The sequence below is a fragment of the Pristiophorus japonicus genome, chromosome 13, assembly GCF_044704955.1.
Source record: "Pristiophorus japonicus isolate sPriJap1 chromosome 13, sPriJap1.hap1, whole genome shotgun sequence".
NCBI lineage: Eukaryota > Metazoa > Chordata > Chondrichthyes > Pristiophoridae > Pristiophorus > Pristiophorus japonicus.
This window is the reverse complement of record NC_091989.1, coordinates 19,430,924-19,454,394: the sequence shown is the minus strand read 5'-3', so window position 1 is coordinate 19,454,394 and position 23,471 is coordinate 19,430,924. Positions and strand designations below refer to the sequence as shown.

Sequence of the window (23,471 nt, the reverse complement as noted above, 5' to 3'; positions counted from 1 at the left end):
AGCCAATTGTTTCATACATCTGTGGGCAGCACAGTGGCTGATATTGAAAAAAAAGTCAATGCTAGATTGGGAAGACATGGAGCCACGTCATGTGTGTGTGGGTAAAATTGCTTACCATTAGTGTTGTGTATCTGTAAAGCATGCACTCCCATGTTCCGCCACCAGGGAGCTCATCCCCTGAAGCCCCAAAGGATCCCAGCATCCCTTGGGAGCACTGTATATAAGCCGGCCCCCTAAGGCCTGTTCCTCACTCTGGAGTGTCTTATTAAAGACTGAGGTCACTGTTACTTTAACCTCCCTGTGTGCAGCCTCATCTGTGTTAGGGACACAATAATTAGCAATTCCAACCCTATGGTGCCATTCAACTGCAGGTTTTCTGCAGCAGATGGCAATGGCTCAGCAACTTGTTCTCCGCTGACTTGAAGGCTGTTTAGCCAGCTCCCAAGGGTCATTTCCAGGTCCACGAGCCAGGGCCTGCTGATATGGCTGTTAGCGTTGTAGTAGATGCGGACAATCCAGCTGGGCAGGACCAGTAGCCACCCAATGGCCACACCAGTAGCCATCCAATAATGCGGTCCCCACTTACCCAAGTCAGTTGGGAAATACGCCAGTTTCTCAAAGGTACCAGCTAACAGCGGGAGCCGACCACACTCACTGTTATGTTCTAAAATACAGTAATTGGACATTAGAGCCAAGGGACAGGCTGATGCATCAGCATTGCATGTCATTAATTATGAACTGTCAATCTACGCTTGTTTAACTTGCTACGAGGATTGGAATGGAGGTATGAAATTCAGTATACATTCACTAAGTGATTTGGACTCTGAACTGAAGAGCAGCTTGGCTAGAGATCGGTTTTTTGATGACCTGCAACCAATTAGGTAATCCTCAGTTTCAACCAAAGTTTCAGTTAAAATTATTGCAGATTTTCCTTCAGTTTGCGGATAATACATGGTATGAAGTGAAGAGAGGTTGGAATAAACAGCAGAGGAAGTGCCGGGTACTGCAGTTAAATTTGAAGATAAGCCAAGAGATTATATAAACCTATAAAAAGCATATGAATGTGTGGCCATCACCTGAGAAATGGTAGAAGACCAAGTAGGGGTATAAATCTAGAATTAGTAGGCATAAAACACTTGGGCAATATATAACAGTTGACAGATCAGTCAGAGGTTAAAAATGCATTTTTACTTTGCATTCGAGGCACTGATAATCCTGTCCAGCTGGGAGAAATAGCTATTTTGCAAAGAAGACTAGACTGCTCGTCGCTGAAAGGATTGAGAGAAATTTGGCATATAGTGAGCAATGGAATTAGGAAAAAAGAAATTTGTCATTCTCCTTCCATAGTTAGCAGTTAAGGTGGTTTGCCAGGAATCATAAGTAAATCTTCTATGGAGGAAATGAAGCATGCTCTAGAGAGAGGAATGCTTGGCCACAAGAACATGGAGGGGAAAATAGCTGTTGGCTAACTGCAATTTTGATTTAGGCAAATGATTTATCACTCAAAAATTTGTATTTTTTACTGCCTCCAAGACATTGTATAGAAAACCACAGTATTCAGGTAGCAAATATACAAGATGTGTTACAGAATGGTCAATTGAAAATTTCAAAACTGAGACCAATAGATTTCTCCTCGGCAAGGGTATTAAGGGTTACGGAATCAAGGCAGATAGTTGGAGTTAACATACAGATCAGCCTCATCATCATCATTATCATCATCGCAGGCAGTCCCTCGGAATCGAGGAAGACTCATACAGATCAGCCATGATCTAATTGAATGGCGAAACCGGCTCAAGGGGCTGAATGGCCTACTCCGGTTCCTATGAACAGTGCGCCTCACCAATTCATTTGCCCAGTTATAATGATACAAGTGCCAGGGAACAAATAAAACACAGAATGTTGAAAGAATGACAGATATCAGTCAATTCTATCTATAAAATCAAAAAATCCTGACCTCCTGCTCCAAAGGTGCCAACAAAAGAGGCCACATTCTCCTCATTTACATGTGCCCGCCCACATCTCGGGCATCAGCCATCCAGGGAAGCCACAGAATGCAGTACAGGCTGGCCAATCACCTCCCCCCCCACCCCCCAACAAAAGCCCTTGGTTGCCTCAGTGGTCCCCTTTAATAGGGAGCTGTGAAATTCAGAATGTTTCTTCGAGGCTCCAGGACTAGACTCACAGCTGGGCCCCACGTGTGCCTTTCAGTGGCCAGTGTGCCTCTTTTCAGCCAGCATACCAGCTGCTGCTTGTCTGTCAGGCTGAGGTTGAGGAAATTCCCTGGCCTGGCAGACCCCTCCCCCTGACCATACCCCATCTGATGTGGTTGACCTTCCTAGGGCAGAAGGTAGTTTGGCCCCAAACAAGGCTCTGTGGAAACTGGTATAGAAGGCTAGGCCTCCTAGCGGACTTAAGGCACAAGTGCACCAGAAGGCTTGTGGAAATTTGGGGCTGCAACTCTAATTAGGCAATAATGAATGAGAATCCTTATCCTGACCAAGCTTAAACCCTCAACCAACATAATTTTTAAAAAACAGATAATCTGGTAATTTCTCATTGCTGTTTGTGGGAGCTTGCTGTGCGCAAATTGGCTGCCACGTTTCCTATATTACAACAGTGACTACAGTTCCAAAAGTACTTCATTGGCTGTAAAGCACTTTGGGACATCCAGAGGTCAAGAAAAGTTTTTCTTTCTTTTGCTTTCTGAAATAGCCGGAAGGGTTGATGTTTCAATGCACTTTAATGATATGCTAATCACAAGATAAATACAGATGAGAAAGGTCCTTGGCCCATGTAAATTCATCTATCGAAAAAGAACCTAAAGTCCCATCACAGCATCTGTTTCTTAAATTATTCTCAAATAAACTAAAATACATAACTTTGAACAGATGGCAACCATAGTTTAAATGGAGTGTATAATGGTGGGAAATACTTTTTTTGTGCTGATACCCTCAGAGAAAGCAATGAAAATGTTATGGTCAACATTCATCGTCAGCAAGTGCTGCATCAGGCAAGTCGGACTTGGAATATATCAAAAGCCATCTAACTCTGTCTTACTACATTCATTGAGAACAATTCACCAAAAAATGAATAATCTAAAATGCTTCACTAAAACAAAATGGGGCACCAGCTGAAAGTGGAAGAGATCCTTCAATGAGCAAACGGATTAAGTTCGAATTGGACTGCTTCAAATTCCAATGCATCGGTTTAAGATTTTGCAATGTTTAGGCGCTCTCTACAGGCAAAGAACACATTTTCAGTTAAAGACATTTTGAATACCTGTCATAAATCCTCTGGAACTGCAGAAAACTATACATAATATGGGTCATGTGATCGCTGGCAGCTACAACTTCAGCAGGAGGATTGTATGTATTGATTGCCATAACCTGGAGGAGGAAAGTTAGTGTAAATATATTTTTCATGAACCATTATATTATTATGCCACTAAGACCGTAAGCATTATTAGTCTTAGCTTATGGATAAACTATTAGTACTATTCCAGTATGACAGGTCTGTTTAGCCCAGGTGTGATGTAAAAAACATTAAGAAAGCAGAATAAAAATGTGACCCTTGAGATCCGGACCTAAATTTTCCAAATGGCAGCTGGTGATGAGGAATTTCACCTGCTGCTCAAACATATCACAAAATCGCGGACAGGATTTTCTGATATGCATTGGCGATGGGTGAGGTATGCCTTTCGTCCAGCATGTATATGGAAAGTTAACTCCCTTATTTAAAAGTATTTTGCTATATGCTTGGAGTTGTCTAACCTCCCTCCCGATGCCCAAGGACAAGGGTAGCAATGTAGGGAAACAGCAAATCCTCGATCATATATCACTGTTCCTTCATCATCACGGAGTCAAAATCCTGGGATTCCCCACCTAACACCACTATGTACGCACCAGCACTACACGCACTGCTGTGGTTCAAGGAGAAGGCCCACCACCAGCTTCTCAGGGCACCTAGGAAAGGGCAATAAATACGGCCTTGCCAACATCGCACAAATCCCGTGGACAAAAAAAAACAAGTAGTATTCGCACACAGTACATCCAAGGAATATTACCATTGTAATCCTCATATCATCATGATTGGGGATTGGAGGGGGGAGATCGGAAGGTGATCAGGGGCTTGAGGGGGAGGTCGGAAGGTGATTGGAGGCCGGAGAGGGGAGGTCAGAAGGTGCTTGGGGGCCGTGGCAGGTGGGGGGGGGGGGGGGGGGGAGCGCCGGAGGGTGATCGGGGGCCGAAGGGGGGAGGTCGGAAGTCGGAGGTCTCGTGGGGCGGGAGGTGGTCAGGGGGAGATGGGGAAGGTCGGGGGACATTACCGATCACATAAATGCACTTACCTCCTGGATCCAGCTGTTCCCGTCTCCCTTTATCTTTTGGGTTATCCGAGGCCTGGGAAATCCGCCCGCCCGCCCACAGTTGTATTTAAAATGGTGGATCACCGTGAGGCACGCAGCCTCATTGTAATATTTGAAGTGCCAACCCGCCTCCTGCGAGCAGGTTGGCCGCCCGCTCCTCCATCCCGCCTCCGTTAAAAACAGAAGTGGATGGGTTGGAGATGGGTTGGTTTCGGGATGCAGATTTTTAACTATTTAACCTCCCACCCGACCCCAACCCACCTGTTGTTTGGGGTTAATATTCCCCCCTTACTATTCAAGCAGTATGTGGCCTCCTTATTCTTTCTACCAAAATGCAGCACCTCACACTTATCTATATGGAATATTGTTCTTATGATCTTAATGCGTTATTAATTTGAGACCATAGTATATATTCTTGAAATTGTAGGTGATAGTGTAGTTGATGCACATTGGTGATTGGTGCTTTACACAAAATAACCTTTCTCTGATAGCACAGCGCATCAGTTCCTGAGATAAGGACAATCTATTTGATATAACATTGGAATTTATTTTACTTTGCTTGCAACTGTTTTTAGTGAGATAGCTAGCACAAGTCTAGTTACAGATCCTCACCAGACATGCATTGCGAGAGCATTTTGCGAGGAACTATGCAATTGAGAGTGCCCTGTATTGTCACTTTAAGGTTGAAGCTTGAAGGGTGAAGTCATGTAAAAATTTCAATTAAATTTCAGTAAACAATTTTATCTCTGTTGTTTCTATAGGATATCCAATAAATAAAATAAACTGGAACTTTGTTCAGGTCAAGTAACTGGCCCACAGCCAACAGCTTGAAGAAGAACATCCTACCATAAGATAGCTGGAGCCATAAACCACTACTATAAACTCAACATAGTTTTGAAAAGTGGTAATTGAAACAGTGTAGGGATGGCAGTTGTAAATCCTCAAATTTCACTGCCGTCAGAAAAGCTCGATTGAAATGTCCCCCGCCAATCACCTAAAATTATACATGTAAAATAATGGAACACAGAAACAATCACATGCCGTGATTTGACAACAGTGACCACTGCTATATATACAGGGCATATGGTATCCCAGCCTTCAATAGTATGTGGAAGTTTTACCAGAACAATGTGATTCACTGCCTCAAGTCTCCCTCAACTGCTAACTTCTTGGTTTCAATAAAACTGTCTAATTCCCCAGCAATTTGAACTGGACAGTTTTATTAGGAAGATGTGAGGTGTCGAGTCGAAATGTCCAGGAAGAATTTCGAACAGTACTAAAGATAGGAATAAGTCAGAAACCCAATTAATCATGTGCAATTCCTGGTGCACTAAATTTATTTCTGACATATATATATATATGATTAATTGGATTTACAGTACTGCTGTCTTGAGTTGTGTGTGGAAATTCTTGCAGGGTATTTTGACTCTTTGCCTCTAGTCCTTCTAATAAAACTGTCTTACTCAGTTGCTGCTGAATCAGACTGTTTTACTGAAACACAGTTAGAAGCTGAAGTCTAGAGGCAGTGAGTCAAAGCATCCAGCAAGAATTTACACACTCCACTGAAGACAGGAATAAGGCAGAAACCCAATTAAATTAAATTAAGTACAGTACTTAGTGTAATAAACTCTATTAAATTTACTAAGGGACATACACAGATTAACGATAAACAGACTTAATTGAGAATACCCTCACAAGATGCTGAAAAATGTGATAAGGCACCCTCCTCTAGAATGCCAATCGTTCTTTGCTACTGTTTGGCCTGAGGTAATAATTTTTGAAAGCCGCAACGCAAGAAGAACAAGATAGCGGCTCAAATAGTAGCCATGAGGAGACAGGCCTTCATCGTTATCTCCTGCACGGCTTTCAAGGAATTAAGGCTAACTGCTGATAAATTCAGCCTGTGCTTTCATCACAACATTCAGACACTTTTCAGTTATTGTTCATTCTTTAAGTTCAATTAAAGGTTTGTTGTAGAGGGCGTGGGGGGGCAGGGGCAGTATTTGTGGCTTAGCTTTTCTGACAAGAGGTTTAAAAAAATGGGCGCTCTACCATTCCTTGGGTTTAGAGTGCTCAGTAATTAATCTTCAAAACCTGCCATCATTTCCTGGCAAAAGTAAACTGTGATCACACAGAAAGAAAATGAAAACTATTAAAAACTATTAAGTACAGCAGTTAGAGCATTTTGCATAGGAGTGCAGAGGCTCAGTAATAAAATCAATTTTTAGAGAATTGTTTTATTCCAGATGCATGAAGTTGCATTACAGGATGAGAACACAAGTGTTCCCAATTTACTTGGCCCTATTAGTAATCTCCAAAGAATCATTCAATTTACCTTATCAGTTGCTTTCACTCTTTTATGATCCAGGTTGGTCAGTTTCTGCACCATGAAAAGCACCCAGAACAAATAATCTGGGTTTTCCTATTGGGAAAAAACAAGCTAGAAAGATCTGGCTTAGTACAAGGATGTAGTTTTAAACAGTTTCAGAGAAATTAATATATTGGACTGGACACACAACCATGAGGTTTGTCAAATGGGATTTTTTGTGACTCAATTCCTTTTTCCTAAATTTTGAATACTTTCTCGAAATTAGATTTGAAATAATTTCCATTAAATTTATTTCCAAGGGACTCATTTTCTCACTGTGCACTGGAGGGCATTTTTTTTAAACTGTTGAAGTGCAAGATAGTTTAGGGCACCATGAAGGCTGGAAATAATAGGAAGACAAAAGAAATCAAGAGGTCATAATAGCATGGGTTTGAAAATTCTGCAGTATTGGAGGAAAGACAGTTTGGGGAGGGGGTTAATAAGGAGTTCTGTAGGTTTGTGATCCCGAGAAGGAACGATGCAGAGATTGTACAATGATTCTCAATTCCAACGCAATGACTATGCAGCAGGAGGAACAGCTTGCAAGACTTCTGGATTTGGAATTAAGAGTGAAATGCTACTCAGGGAGGTAAGCCACATAGATCAGGAGGGCCCTACACCTGGCACCAAGTCTGATACTGATCTCAGACAGAATGGCATTGGATGGGGTTACTAGTGGCCTCGGCATCATGGGAGAGGGGTGGTACATTAAAGAAAAGCTGCCTAGAAGCTCCTGATTGCTGCCTAGTGATCTCTGATGGATTGAATGTGTTGTAGATGTTGGGAGGAAAATAGAAACATGTTTAACTGTGACGCCTTTAGGGTAAGCAATTGCTGGCATTCACACCTGAGGTTCATTCATTACAAAGTAGCCAGTTTGGCAAGGTTACAAGGGTTGCTTAGCTCAAGAAGAGGAGAAAGGAGGCGTGAGGTGGGATTGGGTGGAGGTGGGGGGGTGTTGGGGGAGAAGCACATGCCTTGCACAGTCAATAGTTAAAAATATATCTGTGACCTACATCAGAACTAAAATTAAACAAATGCAGATGATTAATAATTTAAAATTCACAACAAGTCTGTAATGCAGATAAGCATTTAAAAACAGAGTTAAACATATGCCATACAGACAAAAATTAAAAATGTATAAGTCTGCAACACACCATTTCAAATAAATAAATATATTCATCATATAAGTGAATACATTTCTTATTTAATTAAAATATAAGAGTGGAACCAAATGTTGCAGAAAACTGGTTAATAACATTTTAATAAAATATTCATGCGCAGAATCTAAATTCCTCTTTCTGATCACTTTTCTTGGAGTTTTTAAAATCTAAATTCCAGTTCCTTTTCTCTTCTGCAGCTGTGGGGCGACCTGCCTGACCTGGATGCTGAAGAGCTGGCTGAAGACACTGACTTTTGGGAGATCATTTTGCTTCCTCGACAATCACAGTGAGTTGAAGGAAAGTTCTGAAACTTCCCATAAATTTAATGGAAAACAAAGAAGAATTTACACTGATTGAGGTGAACCAGTAATGGTAAGGCCTATGGTCAGCCTCCCCCTAAATTATGGGGCATCGCCATGGGGTCCTTCACTTACACTGACAAGAATCAAAATGGAAGCTTCTGACTGGTGATGACAATGGTAGCACTGAAGTCTAATTAACCTTGAAGATGCCCACTGATTCCACTGGGATCTCAGGAATACCGAATGCTTTTCAGCAGAATTAAAACTTAGGTTAGGTCTTGACTGCAGTTTCAACAATATAATCAAGACGAGTGCACCAATTATGTTCCAAACTAGTTATTAAAAACATTAGTGATCAGAGTACCATAGATTTTCATGTGACCTTGCTGTTTTATATGTTTAGCAATATCACAGCAGATATTTCTAATTATCATACAAACTAAACACCTGTTTATATTATAAATAATTTCTAGGTTAATATGTTTTTGAAACAGACAGCCAAAATATTGGATAGGCACAATTTGGTTCAGTACATTTATTTTTTTGAAAGATACAACCTTTTAAATGATACGACACCATCAGTTACATGCCTAATCATCACCTGACATTGAAAGGAACAACATGCCCATGAATCAGCTTTTTCTAAACGTTCTAAATCTTTACAATTAAAATGTACAATTTGACACAATGATAATGTAAAGATAATCTGTCTCCAATTCTACGAGTATAGCTCTGGTACTGAATTTTAGCCAGTGCTCTATCCACATGGCTGGCTAAGGAAGTTGGTCTGCTGAATTCCATCCCTCTGCACCCCTCCACCCCTAACCAGCACCTTCCCCAGTGTGAGAACAAGAGTTCTCACTACTTGAGTGTCTCGCTATTCTTTCTGCGCAATCTGTGAGATCGTTGAAAGTTAGAACAGCTTTCTGCTGTGCATGGGTTGCAAATTGTGTAAGGGGATTTTAAAGCAAATGTATCTCCACAGATCAGAGGGCTGACCTGTGTGCTGATCAGATCACTTCTGTTTAGGGAATGGAGAGTTTATAACAGCAATAAAACAATTAGAAAAGTTGAGTGCCTGGTTAGTTTAGTTTATGTTGTTATACCTTGGCATTTGTCTATATCTTTGATGTACTATGATTTATTGGTGGTATGCAGAGAATGTAGTGATCAAAGGTAAATATTAGTATAAGACTTAGTGAGTCTGTGTTTTAGCAGCTCACACTGAAATCGTGGATAGTGTGATGCCTCAACAATAGCTTTCATACTGGAATGGTGTAGCATGAAAAGACCCGAGCTCTCATACTGGTTTTCTGTAGTATGACAAGTCTTGCGCACTCATACTGGTTGGTGATAGTACGATGTATCAATAAAGGTTTGGTCCTGCATTACTACAACTGAGCATGTGTGTAATCTGAAGTTTAAAGTAACGAAACGAAAAAGAAGCAGTCCAACAACTAGTACCTGTATTGGGTTCTGGAGTAGATTCAGGACTCGTAGATGTAGAAGGTTTTGCATGTGCTTAATTTCATTCAGGTCACTGATCTGATAAGAAGATAAAAGTCAATATAATGAACAAAGACTTCTTTTTAAGCAACTTTTAGATCTTTATATAGCATTGGATGTGTTTAACAGATCATCAATACTTCCCTACTACAGGTCAACATTCATCAGCAATTTTAAGCAACGAAAATGTTATACTAATTGTGTTACTTGCAATTTGTCAGAAAGATGGTCTCATCTGTTAAAGCTGCCAGGAGGCTGGGGGAAGAGAGGAAAACTAATTGGATGGTACTCCTAGTCTCTACAGCTAATTGTGACTCTGCAAGATTGAATGTGAAATAGGAAAAATATTTATACAGTTTCCAGACAAGGGGCTCAATTTTCCCCAATGCTGTTTTTTGGCGAATTTCAAGAGTTACGCCCGTTTTTTTCAGCCCCGACTACTCCAAGAAAATAACTTGAAAGTTTCCCCATTCTCATTTTTTTAATTGGCGCCGCGCAGCTTGTCCTTCAGCTTCGGAGGGTGGAGCCAAATGTCTGCGCTGAAAAAAGGATGCCCCTCCTTCTGCGCATGCGTGGGAAAAAAAATTATGTTTTTTACGTGACTGCTATGGGCGCGCATGCCCAGTACACCTCCCGGTCTGCATTCGGTCATTTTTAAAGAGCCAATTGTGTGTGAGATGTGTGTGAGAACTTTAATTCTCAGTGGAAAAAAATTGGAGCTGCAATATGCAACGCGGCTCAAGGACCAAGAATTTCTCACAAGAGGAAGTGGAGGAACTAGTTACTGTAATTGAGGCAAGATGGCACGAGCTGGACATCAGCAGAGGTCACATAAAAGTTTCATCAAACGAAAAGAAGAAACGCTAAAACCAACTTGCAGAAGATTACTGTGCAATGGTGACTACCCCGAGGTCTGGAGGCCAGTCCAAAAAGAAGTGGCAAGACCATGGTCAAGTAGTTAGTGTAGGTAATATTTTCATTTATTCACTGGAATTGCAATTGTAAATGTGACCATCTTTATGTCCCACCCAGCAGAAAGACAGCTTCTCTAAAAAGTTATATTTTCATCTTTGCAGAGGAAGGTGGCACACAACAAGAGAGAGAACTCGAATTTGCACCCACTGACATCCTTGGAAGACAGGGTCGCTGCTTTGATGGGTCCTGCCTGGAGAAAAGCAACCACTACTGCACAAGCTGGGCCCACACTCGAGGGAGAGGGCAAGTCCCACAAATTCCACATTGTGGCTTTGCTAAATGTTAAGTACTGCGCGGGCTAGCCATGCTTCGGTTCATGGGGACGTCTCCGTCAGCTACGCTTCGGTTGATGCAATGTGCTATCATTCATCGTGGTCCTTCAAATGAGCCTGCTCCCTGCGTTGTGTGTGCCTACACATGCCACCCACCCTGCCCCCTCCTCTGCTGCTAACCATTTGTCTGTTCTGTTATATTTTACAGAACTTGATGCCAACTCTGACGAGGCTGAAGCCGATGCAGAAGAAGAATCAGATGCGGACAAGCTTGAAGAGGAGGACATCTTCCAATTCCACCTTCCAGAGCATGAGGATGAAGATGAGGGGCTGGGGGTGGATGAAGCCCCCACTGTTGTACTCACTCTGGAGGAGGTGCAGGTGCTGCCCATTGAGGTGCCAACCCGTTTCTTGGGTGGTTCGAGTGTTGGGGCATTCCATGGTTTCATACAGTCCGAGGCTGCGGGTTCCAGTGGGGTGCAGCAAGGCACACCCAGGGCCCCACTGTCCGAGGCTGCAGGATCCAGTGGGATGAAGTGAGCCACACCTAGGGTGAAGAGGGGAAGGAGAGCTTGATAGCTTGAGCTGCAGGATGTAACAGATGTGGTTCAGATGATGGGAATAAGTGCAGAGAGCATTGACTTTACACGATCACTCCTGGACACCATCAGTCGGGTAGGTAATGAGGTATCAGGACTGTCGGGAGAAGCAACAACACTCTCGAGAAATGGGAACACTGTCCGGGCATATGAGGGAGGGAATGTCACAGGTAGTTGAGACGCTGTCAGGGAACATGAGGGAGGAAATGTCGGAGGTAGCTGCTGCAATATGGGGAACACGTCCAGACCCCACAGGCATTGACGGAATCAACTGCCACACCCACTCCAATCCCCAGACCAGCATCTGAAGAGGCCCAAGCCGGGCCTTCCACATTATCGCCTGCCCATGCCGCCCACGCCGCCCCCCCCCCCCCCAATCAAGCATTATCCGAGATGCTCGAAAAAATAAGCTTGGTAACAACCCAAGAAACGCTGCACCACTGCCTGCGGGGCAGCAGTGGAGTCACCAAGACTAAGCACAACGGGTGGTTTCAGAATAAGGTGGAGGAGAAATGGGTGCAGCCTTTCTTTGCTGCTGCTGTTGTTTATTATTGTTGTTACTGTTGTAACTGTTCTCAAATTAAAAGTTTTTTGTAAGTGATGTAAATTTACAAGTTTAAAAGTTTGTAAGTGAGCTTAAAGTTTGTAAGTGAGCTTAACTGAAAACTTTACAGTTTGATACAAGAATATTTTTATTAAAGTTAAGTTAAGTGTTAAACTTTTGAATAAAATATATTTTAAATTATAACTTCAGGCAGCAAAGCGTTCACGGATGAGCTGCTGGTGCAAGGTTCGAGCAATCATTAAAGTGGCACGACGGCCCGCCCGCCTCCATCATCGTGCTTCGGGTTCAGGTAGTTGCATGGCTTCCTTGTCCTCCTCCTCCTCTGCATCTTCCTCATCAGCAGCCACTCTCACCTCAGGTGGGTCTGCTACGACCAGCTGCTGCTGTCTCATGATGGCTACATTGTGCAGCATGTAGCACAAAACAGTGAACTGGCCGACAATCTCAGGGGAGTATTGCAAGTAGTTTCCGGAATGGTCCAGGCATTGGAAACGCTGTTTCAAGATGCCAATGGTCCTCTCTAGTATGCTGCGCATCACAATGTGCGACATGTTGTATTCCCAGTCAGCTTCCGTCTGGGGTGTCGTGAGCCAGGTGATGAGGTGGTATCCTTTGTCTCCCAGCAGAGTATCTCGCATCAACTGCAATGATGCGATGCATGTCGTCACAGATGAGCTGCATATTGACAGAGTGGAAGCCCTTTTCTATTCCTGTACATCTCAGAGTCCTCCATAGGTGCTCACAAGGCGATGTGGGTACAATCAATACAGCCCTGTACCTATGGAAAGCCAGCAATTTTGGAGAAGCCCACAGCCCTGTCACACATCGCCTGGGCGGTCATGGGGAACTTTATGTAACCATTATTAAGGAAGCAGTAGCGGGACATTTGGAAAAGCATGATTCAATCAAGCAGAGTCAGCATGGTTTTATGAAAGGGAAATCATGTTTGTCAAATTTGCTGGAGTTCTTTGAGGATGTAACGAGCAGGGTGGATAAGGGGGAACCAGTGGATGTGGTGTATTTGGATTTCCAGAAGGCATTTGAGAAGGTGCCACATAAAAGGTTACTGCACAAGATAAAAGTTAACAGAGTTGGGGTAATATATTAGCATGAATAGATGATTGTTTTCTGTTCGTTAACCAGAGAGTCGGGATAAATGGGTAATTTTCCGGTTGCCAAACAGTAACTAGTGGGGTGCCGCAGGGATCGGTGCTGGGTCCTCAACTATTTACAATCTATATTAATGACTTGGATGAAGGGACCGAGTGTAATGTAGCCAAGTTTGCTGATGATACAAAGATGGGTGGGAACGAAAATTGTGAGGACACAAAAAATGTGCAAAGGGATATAGACAGACTAAGTGAGTGGGCAAAAATTTGGCAGATGGAGTATAATGTGGGAAAATGTGAGTTTATCCACTTTGGCAGCAATAATAGAAAAGCAAATTATAATTTAAAATTGCAAAGTGCTGCAGTACAAAGAGATCTGGGGGTCCTTGTGCATGAAACACAAAAAGTTGATATGCAGGTACAGCAAGTAATCAGGAAGGCAAATGGAATGTTGGCCTTTATTGCAAGGGGGATAGAGTATAAAAGCAAAAGAGTCCTGCTACAACTGTACAGGGTATTGGTGAGGCCACACCTGGAGTACTGCATATAGTTTTGGTCTCCGTATTTAAGGAAGGATATACTTGCATTGGAGGCAGTTCAGAGAAGGTTCACTAAGTTGATTCCGGAGGTGAGGGGGTTGACTTATGAGGATACGTTGAGCCTATACACATTGGAGTTCAGAAGAATGAAAGATGATCTTATTGAAACTTATGAGATGATGAGAGGGCTCGACAAGTGGATGCAGAGAGGATATTTCCACTCCATAGGGGAAACTAAAACTAGGAGACATCGTCTTAGAATAAGGGTCCGCCCATTTAAAACTGAGATGAGGAGAAATTTCTTCTCTCAGAGGGTTGTAAATCTATGGAATTCTCGCTGAAAACTGTACAAGTCCTTGTAAATACAACTTAATTCACAAAACAGGTTGGAGTGGGAATGAGTAAACCTCGAATTCCCACCCTGGACAGATTCTTACCCGATTGTTCTCCAGGTCAATAGTTTCCAACATGTCGTGGTCCTCCAAGCCAATCAAAGTTTCTATTTCATTGTTTGACAAATTAAGCTTGTGCAGGCGTTTCATATTTGCCAGTCCACTCACGTTTGTGAGCTGGTTACCTCGCTGTGAATAAATTATAAACATAGAAACATAGAAAATAGGTGCAGGAGTAAGCCATTCGGCCCTTCGAGTCTGCACCACCATTCGATAAGATCATGGCTGATCATTCCCTCAGTACCCCTTTCCTGCTTTCTCTCCATACCGCTTGATTCCCTTAGCTGTAAAGGCCACATCTAACTCCCTCTTGAATATATCCAATGAACATAGAATAAGGGGCCGCCCATAGGGGAGGAAAATATTTGGCATCTTGAGGTAATTTGTTCTTGATTTTCTATCCACTGTGGAATTATCAGAATTTATACAAATAGTTCTGCATCTTTTCAGAGTTGCATAGCTGCATTCAGCAATTCTTTAAAAAAAAAATTCAGAGCAATGCTCAGAGAACAAAAAAATAAAAGACGAGGAACTACTAATTCGATTACTTTTCGAATCAGGTACATTGGTATGTCATAAATGGTAAGATTTTAAATGGAGTAGAGAAGCTGTGGGACCTGGATGCCTGGATACACATGTCATTAAAAGGTGGTAGCACACAAAGATGCAGGCATTAAAAAGGCAAACAGAATGCTTAATTTGATATCTACAAGCATTGAATATAAAAGCAAGAAGATGATGTTGAACTTGTCCAAGACCTTACAGTTGGAGTATTGTCTATTGTTTAGGGACATCCATTATCGGAAGGATATAAAAGCAATGGAAAAGGTGCAGCATTGATTCACCAGGATATTACCAGAAGTGAGGTGCAACAGTTATGAAGAGAGAATTAAGAAGCCAGAGCTTTTTTTACTGGAGGGGAGAAGGTTAAGGGATAACCCGAGAGACTCCTTCAAGATTCTGAAGGGTTAAAGTAAATAGTGATAGATTGTTTCAATTAGTTAGTGAGATCGTAATGAAAAAGCTCAAATTTAAGATAAACACAAGAATTAAAGGGGATAAAAAATACCAATCTTTACAATTGGAATGTGAAACTCAGTGCCATTGTTGAAGCCGAGTCCATAATTCTTCTTAAGGAATTAGCTTCTTGATAAAGAAGAATATTGAAAAGGAGTGGAATAAGCAAGAGAATGGATTAGACTAGGTTGCTCGTGGAGAAAAACATCAAAGAATCATAGAAATTTACAGCATGGAAGGAGGCCCTTTCAGCCCATCGTGTCCGGGCCGGCCGACCAAGAGCTATCCAGCCTAATCTCACTTTCCAGCTCTTGATCCGTAGTCCTGTAGGTTACTGCACTTTAAATGCACATCCAGGTATTTTTTAAATGTGGTGCGGGTTTCTGCCTCTACCACCCTTTCAGGCATTGGGTTCCAGACCCCCACCACCCTCTGGGTGAATAAATTTCCCCACATCTCCTCTAAACCTCCCCCCAATTAGTTTAAATCTATGCCCCTTGGTTGTTGACCCCTCTGCCAAGGGAAACAGGTCCTTCCTATCCACTCTATCCAGGCCCCTCATAATTTTATACACCTCAATCAGGTTTCCCCTCAGCCTCCTCTGTTTCGAAGAAAACAAACCCAGCATCTCCAATCTTCCCTCATAGCCAAAATTCTCCAGTCCAGGCAACATTCTTGTAAATCTCCTCTGCACCCTTTCTAGTGCAGTCACATCTTTCCTATAATGTGATGACCAGAAATGCACACAGTACTCCAGCTGCGGCCTAACCAGTGTTTTATACAGTTCAAGCATAACCTCCTTGCTCTTGTATTCCATGCCTCAACTAATAAAGGCAAGTATTCCATATGTCTTCTTAACCACCTTATCTACCTGGCCTGCTACCATCAGAGATCTGTGGATCTGCACTCCAAGGTCCCTTTGTTCCTCTACACTTTTCAGTGTCGTACCATTTAATGTGTATTCCTTTGCCTTGTTGGACCTCCCCAAATGCATTACCTTTTATCCAGGTTCAATTCCATTTGCCACTGTTCCACCCACCTGACCAGTACATTGATATCTTCCTGCTTTCTTCTTCATTATCAACCACACAGCCTATTTTAGTGTCATCTGCAAACTTCATAATCATACCCCCAACATTCAAGTCCAGGTCATTGATATATACCACAAAAAGCAGGGGACCCAGCACTGAGCCATGCGGAACCCCTTCCAGCCACAAAAACACCCATCAACCATTACCCTTTGCTTCCTGCCTCTGAGCCGCTTTTGGATCCAACTTGCCACTTTACCCTGTAACCCATGGGCTATTACTTTCGTGACCTGTCTGTCATGTGGGACCTTATCAAAAGCTTTGCTAAAATCCATGTACACATCATCATACACACTGCCCTCATTGACCCTACTGGTTACCTCCTCGAAAAATTCAATCAAGTTAGTCAACATTGACTTGATAGGCTGAAAGCCCCATTTCTGTGCTGTAATAATCTATGGTTCTGCGAATAACAAATAAGAAATGTCACAATCGGTCCATAAACAAGACAATCAGCACAGCACTGCCAATAACTCTAAAGGTGAAAAGTGCAAGAGGACCTATTGCCACTGCACCATCCCAGTATGCCCACTCTCACAAAATGGGATATATGTAGAGTTCCACTGTATAAAAACTGTGTGAATTATAATAGCTATAAAACTAATTGGTATAAAAAGGATACACACTTGGCACATATTCAGGAGGCGTACTTACCTGTCACGATAGCGACCCCAAGCATCCAGACTCCTTTGAGTCCTCCTTATTTAAAGAGCATTTACACGTTCCTTCACTGCACTGAACATATGGCATTTTGTGCCAGCTTTCTGGAGGCTGTTTAGCATGATGGCATGCTGTAATTTCCAATTAAAAGCTTAATAAAGACTTGAATATAAAAAAGGGTTTTACGGCACAATTGAAATTTGCCAAAGGGCTCTGTGGGCCTGGACAGCCTTTGATTGGCACCTGAACTCCCAATACATTGGATATATTATTAATCGGCGAACCATCTGTTAGTGATCGTTGCAACAGTCGATATTTTTGAATTTGATTCTTCTAAAAAAGCTTTTTCTTAAAAAAATATATTCTTCAAGGAATTAATAATTCATTAAAGCTTTATGCAATTATTTTTCCCACATTACATATTATTTTGCAGCCAATGTATATGCGTGCTCACGCATGGATGTAATGTGAGGATGAGAAGGCAGAGCACAGTGACCTGGCTCTAGGCTGCCCCTAATGCTACATCTATTAGGAGGTGCAGAAGATTAGAACTGGTTCATACTCAAGGTCTCTCCTGACTGCCCACTTTAATTGGAAGATTGTCATGGACAGAGGGAAAGAGTATCAATCAGCTGTGTCTGTGATAGCTTAGACAATATCAGTATATGGAAGATACCACACTCATCCATATTTTCAGGTGGATTGCAGAGAAATTATCTTCTGAAACAGTATAGAAGGGCATGTTTTTTCTTTTACCTCGTTAGATTTTCCCCCGTGTCATATACCATTCACTCAAAAAAAGAAAGAGATGGTGGGTTGTGCCCACCTGCCTGGAAAAATGGAAGAACAGCTAATAGTTACTATCATGTAGGAAGCATCTAAGCTCTGAAATGCAGCAGCAGCTGTGGGTATGACCCCCAAGTCATACCACTCATTGGTACTGAAGGTCACATCCATGTCCTATTGGTAGATTTAAAAATTATGTGGGAGATGGAGTCCAAAAGTGTCACCACAGTCTGCACAGATCTGACTTCACAGAAATGTCAGGAACTATTAGTAATATTTAAAGCTTGCTCCCCATTTCTTTAGATAAGGCGTAAGTAATATTGATGGATGACTGTACATGGTGAAAATAATGACCATTGAAGTGGACAATATAAATTGGTTCAAGGGACAATTAGATGTGTTCCTGGAAAGTAAAGGGATTGAGGGATAAGGTGAGGATAATCTATGGAAAAGATATCGGCTTGTCAAGCCCAACAGTCTTGCCCTGTTCCTAAGGTTCTTATTTTCTCTCATTTTTAATTTTAGTAATAATACTTAGTGACTTCAGACTGTAGTCTGTGGTTTCAGCCAGCCTATCTTTGGAACATCAGAAATGTCAGGAACAATGGGTAATGCTTAAAGCTTGAACCTCATTCCTCTAGACAAGAGACAAAGTGAAAGACAAGAAACAAGACTATATGAAGTGATGACTTACTAGGCAAAGGAATTTAATTGGCAGGTTGTCCAGGCCACTGACTTCCAAAAGCCTATTTTCTGCCAGGCTCAAGTAGCTGAGACATCTGCAGTTCTGCAAGCCTTCGATTGCCTGGATTTGATTGTCTATGAACCATTAATTAGACATAAGGAAAAATACGCAAGAAAAAATGAACAACTTAAATCCCAAGTAAAGTTTGCAGACCGAGTAAATCCTGCCAATCCAATTAATTTTATTTCATTACTTTCACTTCAGATCAGGGGAATTGTAGTATTTGGAACTGTAATTTTCAGCAATTGCGAATGGGCTAGAAAAGGGAGAACCAGTGGATGTGGTGTATTTGGATTTCCAGAAGACATTCGATAAGGTGCCACATAAAAGGTTACTGCACAAGATAAAGGTTCACAGGGTTGGCGGTAATGTATTAGCATGGATAGAGGATTGGCTAACTAACAGAATACAGAGAGTCGGGATAAATAGGTCTTTTTCCGGTTGGCAAACAGTAACTGGTAGGGTACCACTGGGATCGGTGCTGGGGCCTCAACTATTTACAATCTATATTAATGACTTGGATGAAGGGACCAAGTGTAATGTAACCAAGTTTGCTGACGATACAAATATGGATGGGAAACCAAGTTGTGAGGAGGACACAAAAAATCTGCAAAGGGATATAGACAGGCTAAGTGAGTGGGCAAAAAATTGGCAGATGGCGTATAATGTGAGAAAGTGTGAGGTTATCCCCTTAGGCAGAAAAAAATTAAAAAGCAAATTATTTAAATGGAGAAAAATTACAAAATGCTGCAGTACAGAGAGACCTGGGGGTCCTTGTGCATGAAACACAAAAAGTTAGTATGCAGATACAGAAATCAATCAGAAAGGCAAATGGTATGTTGGCCTTTATTGCAAGGGGGATAAAGTATAAAAGCAGAGAAGTCCTGCTACAACTGTACAGGGTATTGGTGAGGCCACACCTAGAGTACTGCGTACAGTTTTGGTCTCCTTATTTAAGGAGGGATATACTTGCATTGGAGGCAGTTCAGAGAAGGTTCACTGGGTTGATTCCTGAGATGAAGGGTTTGACTTATGAAGAAAGGTTGAGTAGGTTGGGCCTATACTCTTGGATTTTAGAAGAATGAGAGGTGATCTTATTGAAACATATAAAATAATGAGGGGGCTCGACAAGGTAGATGCAGAGAGGATGTTTCCACTCATGGGGGAATCTAGAACTAGGGAGCATAGTTTCAGAATAAGGGGCCGCCCATTTAAAACTGAGATGAGGAGGAATTTCTTCTCTCACAAGGTTGTAAATCTGTGGAATTCTCTGCCACAGAGAGCTGTGGAGGCTGGGTCATTGAATATATTTAAGGTGGAGATTTTTGAGCAATAAGGGAGTAAAGGGTTATGGGGAGCGGGCAGGGAAGTGGAACGGAGCCCATGATCAGATCAGCCATGATCGTATTGAATGGCTGGGCAGGCTTGATGGGCCAAATGGCCTGCTCCTATTACTTATACTTCTTTCCAGAGGGAAATGTCCTTCATTAATGCCCTTCCGACAGTTAATAACCACAATCCACTGAAATTTTACACTTTTAGAAAAGTGGAATGGTCTGGCGGACTAACCGCATTATGGATGCTGTGAATATCATGTTTTAGTAAATACCCGTGTGTTCAAATGTTACAAGATCTCCCTTTGCCAGAAAACAACCCCGTCAACACTGGAATATTCTGATGAAAGGTCATCAATCTGAAACATTAACTCTGTTTCTCTCTCCACAGATGCTGCCTGACATGCTGTCTCCAGCATTTTCATTTTCTTTTGCAATAATATTGGCCTATTGTCTTTTTCCACCTGCCTCTTCTCATTCAAACACTTCATTTTCTATCACCCTTCCTGTCTCTCTTCAAAATTCCCAGCTTTGAATATACCTCCAAGCCACATCTCTAAAATGTCTTCCCTATTTTCCTCACTAAGCCTCTGTACTGAGCAGCTTTTCATCCTCGGTAACTTAAACCTACACCTAAATGTTTCCTATACCCTTCTTCCCTGAATTCTATGCGCTCCGGTACTCACTCAGCCTCACCCTGGATATCAACTCCCACCCACACCATGGCCACCTCTTCGTCACTCAGACCTTTTACTGGAACCATGGGCTCAATTTTCCCCAGCGATTTGCGGCGCTTTTTTGGAGCAGGCTGTTTTATCTGGCCGAACTTAAAAATCCACAGTTTTACCAATTTCCCAATCAATTTGCACCAGCGTAGCTCTTTTAGGTAAGTTTTTTTTTCATCCAAAGGGGGCGTAACCAGCCACATACGCCAATTCTAGCCATTTAGTGAACTTTGGCCAGCTGATAGTTACTCCATTTCTGCTTAGGCCAGCGTATTTGGCCTCTCGAGAAAACTCCTGCGAAGAATTAAAGAAATCGGCGCAGGTAAGTAAATTGGAGGCCATTCGGCCTGGGCTAGGGGCAGGAAGCGGAGCGGACCAGGACCGGCACTCACTCGGGGACCGGAGAGGGTCGGCGGGGGTGGGAGTGCACTTACCGGCAAGCCCTTCAGCCTGGGCTAGGTGCAGGAAGTGGAGCGGACCAGGGTAAAGCATTCACTCGGGGACCGGAGAGGGTCGGTGGGGGAAGAGAGCAACTGTTTTATCCAGAAAGACCTGGGCATGGAGATGCCTCTGGAAGTGCCACAGCTGTTTTGGAGGTAAAAGAACATTGAGTATTAGGACGACCATTACTCAGATAACTCCTCAGTGACGGCAGAAGCACGAATCCAAACTCAACTTATCAATAAAGTGTTTGCATCTGTTTAACAATCTCCCTTTGTCATCATTTAACCCCACCTTCATAAAAATTATAAGTCCTTTAACCCAGTACTTATCCTATATCATCACATCACCTCGGAATTCTTTGGCCCTACATGGTCATCCAAACCTACATAACATGAATGAATAACCAAGCAGGACATAAGACCACAGTTTTCTGTATGACCATAATTTTCATGAATAACTAATTACAAGCAACTTAAAAGTGACCATAAACCATCCCATTCTTTCCTTACTCTATGCTTACCCTGGATATCTAGCTGCGCCAGCTTGAGATCCTAGTCCCGGTCTGGAGGCCTCTCGATTGCCAACTCGTAGCTGTACTGCAGATGCGTGTCCATTGTAGCGACGTCAAAAACTTTTTTTTCCCGCGCATGCGCAGAAGGCCCGGCTGCGTTTTTCGGTGCAGACAGCAGGTTCTACCCCCCACCCCCCGAGGCGACTAGCCACGCTGTGCAGCTCCGGATTACAGTATAAACATCGGTGAAAGTTTGGACATGTTTTTCTGGCAGATTTCTGGACCTAAATAACCGACATAACTCTGGCAATACGCCAGAAAACAGGCTCGGGCAAAATTGAGCCCCATAAGACTAACTAATAGTAATTGAAGAAAATAATGAACTGTTTCAAATAAAAAGAACTGTTCTTCGTATTTCTGCCAAATGGAGTAAACGGGTAAAGGATACTGTCCAAATTCAGTTTAAAGAGAAACTGATAGTCCGATAGATCCTTCATTTTAAATATCTGGTTGTAGGAAATATCCACTTCCTGTAATGTAAAATAAAGTTACTTTGTCTTGAATATAACTGGGGAGGGTTCTGCCCTCTCCTGAGACAAGTTCAGTTCAAACTACTTCAGCCACATTCAAGACACCAACACAGACGTTAAAAACATATATTTAATGAGCATAGCGTACAAGTGATTAGATAGCTACAATAAATTCCAATGACGAACACTGAGGAAATGTGGATGGAAAGCCTCCAAAAAAAATGTAAACATAACGAGCAAACATGTCAGAACATTCAAAGGGTTAAGAAATTTTTCTTGAAGAATAAGACGACGTGAACCGCTTCAGAGAACAAAACAGCAACCTTCTTGAATGAAAGTATAATTGGATAGCAATTAGGATTCATGGTTGCACAGCAGTATAGAATGGAAGATTGCTACTAGTTTAAGAAGTGCCTGATCTTGCAATCTTGCCCTCTGATACAGATAACCGGTTCTTGGTTCTGTTATACTGTATACCAACACCTCCATCACTACTTCTCTTCACTGAAAGGGTTACCAAATTCTAACCCATAACAATCAAATCTATTTTGCTCTTGGTATGCAACATGATTGTTGCTGCATTTGGAGGGTAGGTGGGAGCTAGATAAAAGCTTTGCTCCTTCAAAGCCTCTTCTGCTGTCACTGGCCTGCAACATTACTCTTTAACTTTCAATTCTCTGAGGCAAAGCATAACCAAAGCTTGGTTTGCCGTTCTTTAGGTGCTTGCTCTACTAGCACTAAAATATCATTTCAGAGATGAGGAACTATGCATTAAAGATAATGAGAAGAGAAGTCAAAGGATTGTATGATTTGGCTTTAAAACTTTAAAATTGAAAAGGAAAGGCTCCTTTATTATATATGTTACTTATTAAAAAAATACAACACTCTGAACACCCTGCCCTGAACCTCACAGTGGGCATTACCCAACCCAGTCCACCCATCTCGGTTCCCAATATAGCCACAGCTAAATACTCATTCCAACATTGCCTACATTACAACAGTGACTACACTTCAATTGGCTGTAAAATGCTTTGGGATGTCCGGTGGTCGTGAAAAGCGCTATATAAATGCAAGTCTTTTTCTTACATACAATGCCACCCAAGCATATAAGCATATTCACTGTGGCCATCATACTCAATGCACATCTGCAGGGAATCAATTTCTAAAGTAAAGTGGGCACAATAGGGCTGACTTTGAGTTTGCTCTGCTAGCAGGGAGCTTTACCCAGCAGCCCATAACAGGAAATAAGATATTCTGCCACGATTTCCAAATATGTAGAGCTGGTACACGCGGCTCCTCACTGACGGAGTAAACTCATAAAACTGACCCGAATGTAAACTTAGAGAAACAAATATATAAAAGTATGTTCATTTTTTTAAAAAAGTTTAAATAAAAACAATACACTTCGATAAACTAAT

The 23,471-nt window shown here is 42.2% G+C and overlaps 1 protein-coding gene across 2 annotated transcripts in view; it reads right to left on the bottom strand.

Annotated features, from left to right (window-relative positions):
* Positions 1–23,471, bottom strand: part of lrguk (leucine-rich repeats and guanylate kinase domain containing) — a 161,564-nt gene that overhangs the window by 126,655 nt on the left and 11,438 nt on the right. Inside the window, exons 5-10 of one of the 2 annotated variants that reach the window (XM_070897192.1) lie at positions 21,972–22,053; positions 18,459–18,583; positions 14,199–14,342; positions 9,661–9,741; positions 6,699–6,785; positions 3,280–3,386 (exon numbers count right to left, since the gene is read on the bottom strand). In XM_070897192.1, the coding sequence (XP_070753293.1) occupies positions 3,280–3,386; positions 6,699–6,785; positions 9,661–9,741; positions 14,199–14,342; positions 18,459–18,583; positions 21,972–22,053 (626 nt within the window). The remainder of the gene's footprint in view (positions 1–3,279; positions 3,387–6,698; positions 6,786–9,660; positions 9,742–14,198; positions 14,343–18,458; positions 18,584–21,971; positions 22,054–23,471) is intronic. The other variant, XM_070897193.1, reaches the window with a different exon arrangement.